The sequence below is a fragment of the Ursus maritimus genome, unplaced genomic scaffold (assembly GCF_017311325.1).
Source record: "Ursus maritimus isolate PB19 unplaced genomic scaffold, ASM1731132v1 scaffold_24, whole genome shotgun sequence".
In the NCBI taxonomy this organism is placed as follows: Eukaryota; Metazoa; Chordata; class Mammalia; order Carnivora; family Ursidae; genus Ursus; species Ursus maritimus.
In genome coordinates, this window is record NW_024424897.1 from 5,333,427 (window position 1) to 5,341,901 (window position 8,475).

General features: G+C 43.9%; 1 protein-coding gene across 4 annotated transcripts in view; it reads left to right on the forward strand.

The window, feature by feature from the left end:
• PRPSAP1 (phosphoribosyl pyrophosphate synthetase associated protein 1) overlaps positions 1-8,475 on the forward strand; it is a 27,127-nt gene that overhangs the window by 772 nt on the left and 17,880 nt on the right. The window contains exons 1-3 of one of the 4 annotated variants that reach the window (XM_008693799.2): positions 112-129; positions 3,591-3,643; positions 7,292-7,358. Coding sequence is in view for 2 of the 4 variants with exons in the window: in XM_040640182.1 (XP_040496116.1) it covers positions 3,591-3,643; positions 7,292-7,358 (120 nt within the window). In the remaining 2 variants the exon portion in view is untranslated. Of the gene's footprint in view, positions 1-111; positions 130-3,590; positions 3,644-3,957; positions 3,993-7,291; positions 7,359-8,475 lie in introns of those variants that run through there. The other 3 variants (XM_008693798.1, XM_040640182.1, XM_040640183.1) reach the window with 3 other exon arrangements.

Sequence of the window (8,475 nt, forward strand, 5' to 3'; positions counted from 1 at the left end):
GGGGGGGGGGGCGGCTGCAGGGCCTTGCCGGTGGAAGGCGCAGGAGGCACTAACGAAGCAGAGGTGGAGGGGAGGGCCGTAGAACAAGGCAGCTCCAGGGGAACAGATTGGTCTGAGTTGGTGGAAATGGTAAGTCTAACCGTTTTTCCTAAGTCGACTTTAGATTCCATCATTTGAAGTAAAGTCTTTGCCTTTCCGTGTGTTTTTAACCCAAGGAAGCCTGTGATCTCAAGTGGCTTCTGGGGTCTGACAGCTCTGAGATGCCTTCCCAGTCTTGCCCCTTACTACCCTGTGGCACTGGGCAAGAGTACTTTGATTTTCCTGCATTTCATTGGTAAGATAAGGACAGTGCTATCTACTGCACAGGAACATCGTGAGCATGAACAAAATAATGTAGATAAAGCATGTAACAGAGCAGAGGCTCACAGTGGCCCTCTGAAGAATACCTCCTTTCTAGTTGGCTCTGTTGGAGAGTCCCAGAGCTCTGATGTAAAGGAAGGGCCTTAGGAGCCCTTTCCAGATAAACTTGGGACAAATGTAAGATATAAAATGAATAGCTTGTTGTTGTTTTTTTTAACATTTGAAGTCTTTTTTTTAAAAAAAGATTTTATTTGCTTATTTGACAGAGAGTGCGCGAGCAGGGAGAGGGAGAAGCAGACTCCCGGCTGAGCAGGGCTCATCCCAGGACCCTGACATCATGACCTGAGGCAAAGGCAGCCGCTTAACTGAGCCACCCAGGCGCCCCAAAGTCATTTTTGTATCTTAAACAATTTACATTAGAGTTCCTCTGGATTTTTCAGAGTTGATAAATAATTGGAAGTACCTGTTTCTAGATTCTAGATGGAAATGTAGAAGAGAAAGTTTGGTCATATTTTCGTAGTCATACCTATGTTCTCTTCAGTTGGAGTTTTAAGTGAGATCAGAGGAGTAAATCCTTTTGCAATCTACTGCCTAGTTTCTGTTTCTAACCCCTGATAAATGTCTGGCTTTTTGAGGCCAACTAAAATGCTAACTTTAAATATAAAGCTCATATTTGTTTATTTTGGGTCAAATTTTTACCACAGTGACCTTGCTGAGGAAGGAGAGCACATTTAAAAGGTCAATGGTTTTGCTTTTTTAAATATTAGGTTCTTCCCTACCTTGTTCCAGAAATGTTTTAAATTACTGTAAATAATATTTGTAAATACTTCCTTTATCTGTTTCATATCTGGAGTTCCTGAGTAAGATTTTATTTGAAAAAAGGCCTTTACCACCAGGCAAATTTTGAAGGTCCCTGAGGTTGTGATATTTTATTTCCATGATTGTTTTTGGATCTGAATTTCCAAGCAGGGACTTTCAGGCTTTTTTGGTTATGCACTTTAATCAATAAAAAAGTTAGGTGGGTTCCATTCCCAGTTACACGTGTGTTAGAATTAACCTCTACTATCCTTCATCCAGCTTCAATTTAGCAGCTTTTTGTTACTCTTATTTCATTTACTTTAACCATCTCTCGCCTTTTTTTGGCTGTAGTTTTGTTTTTCTAAGTAAGCTCTATACCCAACATGGGGCTTGAACTCATGACCAGGAGATCAAGAGTTACATGCTCTACTGACTGAGCCAGCCAGGCACTCTAAGGAGTTTTTTTTTAAATTATGGTAAAATATACATAAAATGTACCATTTAACCATGTTTAAGTGTATAATTCAGTGGCATTAAGTACATCTATAGTGTTGTGTAACTGTCACCGGCATCCATTTCCAGAACTTTTTCATCATGCTGAACAGAAACTCCATATCCAATTAACTCCCCAATCCCTTCCCCCCCAGTGTCTGGTAATTTCTGTTCTACTTTCTGTGTCTGAATTTGCCTATTCTAAGTACCTCTTATAAGCGGAATCATGCAATATTTGGTTTTTTTGTGTCTGACTTATTTTATTTAGAATAATTTTTCCAGGGGCGCCTGGGTAGCGCAGTCGTTAAAGCGTCTGCCTTCGGCTCAGGGCGTGATCCTGGCGATCCGGGATCGAGTCCCACATCAGGCTCCTCCGCTGGGAGGCTGCTTCTTCCTCTCCCACTCCCCCTGCTGTGTTCCCTCTCTCGCTGGCTGTCTCTCTGTCACATAAATAAATAAAATCTTTAAAAAAAAAAAAAAAAAAAAAGAATAATTTTTCCAGGGTTCATATTATAGCATGTATCAGAATTTAATTCCTTTCTAAGGCTGAATAGTATTCCGTTGTAGGCCTGACTGGAATAAGTTTGTTTGTTTATATTGTGTACACTATTTAATTGTTTATTTATCAAGAGAAATATTTCATACCCCAGGATTCATGTTTCATAGTTGGGGAACACAGGTCAGTGGCAAACTTCCATGGAACGCAACCCAAAGAAATTCTTTATGTTCCAACATCACTTTGCACTCCAAAAGACACTAGCCTTCTTTTGTTTGTTGTTGTTTTTAAGATTTTATTTATCTATTTGACAGAGAGACAGACGCAGAGAAAGCACAAGCAGGGGAAGCAGCAGAGGGAGAGGGAGAAGCGGGCTCTCGCCTGAGCAGGGAGCCTGATGCGGGGCTTGATCCCAGGACCCTGGGATCATGACCTGAGCTGAAGGCAGCCGCTTAACCGGCTGAGCCACCCAGGTGCCCCCATACTAGCCTTCTTCATCTCAAAATCTACCATGGAATTGTGATTTCTGTAGAAATCTGCATATGTCTCTTTTTTTTGGTTCAGCCACAGCAGACTCAAGAAAGCTGCAACCCACCGGGGTACAAGAATGCTCAACAGTCTGAAATGGCAGATGCTTGGCCAGAAGGCCTTGCCTCTGAGGTGTTGTCAAAGCCTCAGTGAAAGCCACGGTAGTCCTCCATACGAGCCTCAAACCCCAAGTCCTTGCTCGCTGCTCCACTGCACACCTGGCTGGAGTATTTCTAAACAGATTCCACTCATGAAAGTGGTAATGCTAGCTGATAACTAAAAAAACCTACCACGGGGGTGCCTGGCTGGCTCAGTCCCTGGATCGTGCAGCACTTGATCTCCAGGTCATGAGTTCAAGGCCCACGTTGGGTGTAGAGCTCACTTAAAAATAAAATCTTTAAAACAAAACAAAAACCTTTGATGCCATTAATTCCTTAATATCATTTAGTATCAAGTCCTTGTTCATATTTCCCTCACTCTCTCAAAAAGGGCTTTTTATACTTGGTTTGTTCAGGATCCAAACAAGATTCACACTGCATTTGGTTAATGGCACTGAAGTCTATATGCCTCTGACGATTGAGGCCTTTACCTCTGGCTTGTGGTTTTGGAACTAGTGGTAATAACCACGTTTGTTTGGGAATGATTTTGCAAGACTGTTATGATTCAGAAAACAGTGAACTAGACCTGAAGCTTTGGCCGCGGACCCGGCAAGAGCAGTGTGTCACAGGATGCTGGGCACTTGAAGCTGCTTCTGGAGCGGTAGCCGATCCGATCCGTGGTTCTTAATGCGTTAAACTTTCTGAACTTTCTGTTTTTTGGGAAAGAATGCTGGTCTAGTTGTTTGTTAAACATATACATATGAACTGGAGGGTTTTTTGTTAAAAGAACATTCTTAATTGCCTTTTTCCTCCCCTAGGCGTCTTGGTGCTGAATTGGGGAAATCTGTGGTCTATCAAGAGACCAATGGAGGTGAGTTAAAATGGTTTCTTAAACATTCTTTGTTCTTTATGTTTAGTCAACAGACATGTTTTTAAAAGGCAGACATTACATGCAACACAGAAACATTTTTCTCTTTAACATCAGGTATAAGTCATTTCTCTCTACTTCCTCCAAGTCTTGATTTCTTTCTTTGTTCTCTTTCTTAGTCCCCTTCCCCTTTTCCCAAGATAATGCAAACGTCCTGTCATTTTACAATGAAAAAAGGAGAGATGTAGAGAATATGTTTTCTCTTCTGTATTGGGCTACACTTGATAAATACCTTTTACATTTATCTGTCTCATTAGGTCCTCAGCTGGCTTCAAGAGCAATCTGGTACCAGGTAGTAATGACTTATTGAAAAACCATCTTTGAGTTCTTTCATCTGCAAATTTTTCTCTCAAGTCTCTTGTAGACTCTCATTCTGGGTTGATAACCCATTTTTGCTGCCGTCTGCATTTCTGTGGAAAATTGTAACATTAATGATAATGCTTGAAAGCACTTTGTTGATGGCCGGTGTCCTAGGAATGCTGCATCATCAGTCTCCCTAGTGGGGCCACGTACTTCCGATTAGAGTGCCCTGTGAAGACAACTTAATAGAAAATAATTTGGAGCTATTTTTGCAAAGTTGAAAGCCTAGGTTTATGATTCTGTGCTTCCTTTTTTCTTTCTGAGATACAACTATGATAAATTAGTAAGACATAATGATGTCCAGGGATCTAAAAAACCAAGGTATTTGAAAAGGGAAAGATAATTTAATGGATAGTTTAGTGGAAAGCACTTACGCCCAGGAGGTTATACATTCCATGCGTGTTATAAGTAGCCCCCAGATATCCTTCAGCCAGCTTCCACACTTAGTAACTTGGTTTTTGGTTGTTTTTTTTTTTTTTCAAGTTTTCTTTCTTTCTTTCTTTTTTTTTTTTTTAAAGATTTTATTTATTTATTTGATAGAGAGAGACAGCCAGCGAGAGAGGGAACACAGGCAGGGGGAGTGGGAGAGGAAGAAGCAGGCCCCCAGCAGAGGAGCCTGATGTGGGAATCGATCCCAGGACCCCGGGATCATGCCCTGAGCCAAAGGCAGACGCCTAACGACTGAGCCACCCAGGCGCCCCTCAAGTTTCATTTCTTTAAGTAATCTCTACACCCCATGTGAGGCTCGAACTCGCGACCCCAAGATCAAGAGTCCCATGCTCCTCTGACTGAGCCAGCCAGGTGTCCCCATACTTAGTAACTTTTTACTTGGTGACGTTAGAAACTTTACTGCCAAGACAGGAGGTGTTGGTATTTAAAAACCTAACGGTGGGGGCACCTGGGTGGCTCAGTCCATCAGGTATCCACTCTTGATTTCTGCTCAGGTCATGATCTCAGGGTGGTGAGATTTAGCCCCGAGTCTAGCTCGGTGGGTGGGGTCTGCTTGAGATTCTCCCTCCCTCTCTCTCTGCCCCTCCCTCTGCTCGCTCCCGCTCTCTCTCACTCAAATAAATCTTTAAAAACAAAAAACAAAACAAAAACCCTAAAGGTGAATGCAGATAGGTAAGCTAGTCTATTTAGCAATAACGATCTTAATTTATTGTGATAGCGTTTGGGAATCTCCTGAAAATAAGCACTAGAGGAGAAGGTGGTTCAATGAAGACCTTTATCAGGACGCCTGGGTGACTCAGTCAGTTTAGCCTCCCGACTCTTGGTTTTGGCTCAGGTCATGATCTCAGGGTCCTGGGATTGAACCCTGCCTCTGGCTCCGTGCTCAGCTGGGGGTCTGCTTGAAACTCTCTCTCTTCTCTCCCTATCTAGGCACATGCTCTCTCTCTAAAATAAATAAATAAATCTTTATTTAAAAAAAAAAAAATGAAGACCTTTTTCTCAATCCTTCCATCACTGCTCTAGGTCTCTTCTCCCCACCCCCTCCAGCTGTTGCTGTAGCTTGCTAACAGGCCTTCCTACCTCCATTTTCAGTCTTCCTAGGTCATCCTACTCACCTCCACCAGGGTGTTTCCAAAATGGAAATGTTTTTGACTTCCACTGCTGAAATCCTGCAGGCTTAGCATTCGCACGGGCCCTCTGGGATCTGAACTCTGCCCACTCACTGCTTATCGTCCGTCCTATCTTGCATGTGTGCTGTGACTCACGAATACACCTTCAGTCTGACTGCTTCTCACACCTCCGATGCCGCCCTCTTCCGGCTTACTGTCCTTGCTTGTCGGGACTCCGTCAAAACCAACTAGGGCAGTCTCCTGCTGCCACTGTCGCCCTCCGGTTTTCTTCACTCAGCAGCCAGAGATCACACCCCCTCCCATCCTTGATTCCTCCAGTGGCTCTCCTGTCACCCTTAGAATGAAGTCCAGACTCCTACATGGTCTGGCCCCTGCTGGCTACCTGACCTCTGTCCTCCTTATTCCGAGCAGGTAACTGGGTAGCCCCCAGTGTGGCATGCTCTGCTCCCAATATCTCTGCATGTTCCATGCTCCCTTCCTCGTACACATTCCAGCTTGCAATGAGGCTGTTGTTCCCACCCCTTTGTTTTCTCTCCTGGTCTTTTTCTTTTTTCTTTTTTTAAGATGTATTTATTTGAGAGAGAGAGAGAATGCACAAGAGTGTGCACGAGTGGAGTGAGGGGCAAAAGGAGAGAATCCTCAAGCATATTCCACACTGAGCAGGAAGCCCAATGCAGGGCTTGATCCCACGACCCATGAGATCACAACCTGAGCCGACACCAAGAGTCAGACGTTCAACCGACTGAGCCACCCAGGCACCCCTCTTTTTGTTTTTTTTAAGTAGGCTACGCGACCACCCAACGCTGGGCTTGAACTCTTGATCGTGAGATAAAGAGCTGCCTGCTCACCCGGCTGACCCAGGCAGGTGCCCCCATCTCCTGGTCTTTTTCTGGCACATCGGCCTGAAAGTCTGCAGCCTTTGGCATTGAGTCATCTCTCCTGAATCAGCCTTCATCCACTTGGTCCACATCCTCCCCTTTGGGATCCCAAGGACAGGGCCTGACACACAGGAGACCTCGGCATTTGTTGAAAGAAGGATGTTAACCTTTGACCTCTTTATTTGCTGTAGACTTTTCCCCAAGACTGTCATCTTTATTTTGGTGATGGATTTTATTTTTTGAACCTTGAGATTTTCTGTGGACCGGTTGGTATTACTTCTGCCTTTTGGTGCATTTTTGGCTTATTTTCCCTTTAGCTTCACATTTGTTGCATACGTACTTGTCATTCTGAGATCGACTGAGAATTTGTTTTGGTGCACCGGATGAAGTGTTGGTTTAGATTAATCTCCACTCCCTCGAAATGCTGCCTAAGTACTGTATCATGAAGTGCTTTTCTTTCTCTCTCTTTCTTTCTTTCTTTCTTTTCTTTTCTTTTCTTTTCTCTTTCTCTTTCTCTTTCTCTTTCTCTTTCTCTTTCTTTTTTTTAAAGATTTTATTTATTTATTCGACAGAGACAGCCAGCGAGAGAGGGAACACAAGCAAGGGGAGTGGGAGAGGAAGAAGCAGGCTCCCAGCAGAGGGGCCTGATGTGGGGCTCGATCCCAGATCGCCGGGATCACGCCCTGAGCCGAAGGCAGACGCTTAACCGCTGTGCCACCCAGGCGCCCCATGAAGTGCTTTTCTTAAACTATAGAACTTTTTTAATTTTTCAGAAACAAGAGTTGAAATAAAAGAATCTGTTCGGGGCCAAGATATTTTCATTATACAGACAATACCCAGGTAAGAGCTCTACTTAGTGTCCCTTTTCCTCTAAAAATCTTAGTGATGTAATTCACTTTGTTATCATGTGAACAGTTGAGTTTTCTTTCACTATAAATGCGTTTGCATGTTAAACTGAATCCTTCCCAGAATCCAGTTGTAGGCTTTTGACATTCCTACTCTGTCTGTCACATTTGTACTATTGATCTTCCCCTCCAAGCTTAGATCACTCCAGGGGAAAAATACCTTCCTTACCTCCAGACCCACTGGGCTCAGTCCACGTCTGCTCCGCTCTGTTAAAAAGCTTTTTGTCTTTAGATGCAGTGCATAACTGCTACTGATTTGTACCCATCAAGACAGGTTTTGCACTGTATGTATGTTTTTATTTATTTATTGTTATGTTCAATTAGCCAGCATATAGTACATCATTAGCTTTTGATTGCACTGTATTTTTTTGCACAGTGGCCCATTTCTAGCTGTATTGTAGATAGCATCTGCCACCGCTTCCCTTAGGGGAAATCCTAGCCTACCTGAGGGTGACCTTCCACGTGGGATTATCTCCTCTCATCCCCTCCCAGGGAATGGGGTAGTTAGGCTATGTGTATCTATGAAAAACGCAGACCTTCATGCCTTGGTTAATGTAGGTTCCTGAGACTGTCAGTAATAAGAATGGCGCTGAATGCCAGCAGTGTGCGCCCGCTTTCGTGTATCATCTCGTCGGTAGACCACATGGGGCTTGGAAGCTATTGTGAGCCTCAGGGACAATGTGACTTTTAAGAGGTAGTATATATGTGGGGAGCCTGGCTGGCGCAGTTGGAAGAGCGTGAAGCTCTTGATTGTGAGTTGATCCCCACTTTGGGCGTGGAGCCTACTTAAAATTTAAATTATTAATTAATTAAAAAAGAAAGAAAAATATGTATTTGCTTTTCCTTTCCTGGTGCTGAGCTCCTAAAATCCTTGGAATTTCCTAAGGGATAAGAGCAATAAAGGTGTCTTTTGTTATTTAACAACCCCCGTTTCAGCCTAGACTGGGAGAAGGGGGCTCCACATGGGGGCTCGTTGCCAGGAACCAACCAGACCCACCAGCGGTTAAGAGGGATGGAAAGTTCAGCCCCCCCCCCCCCCCCCCCGGGGGGGG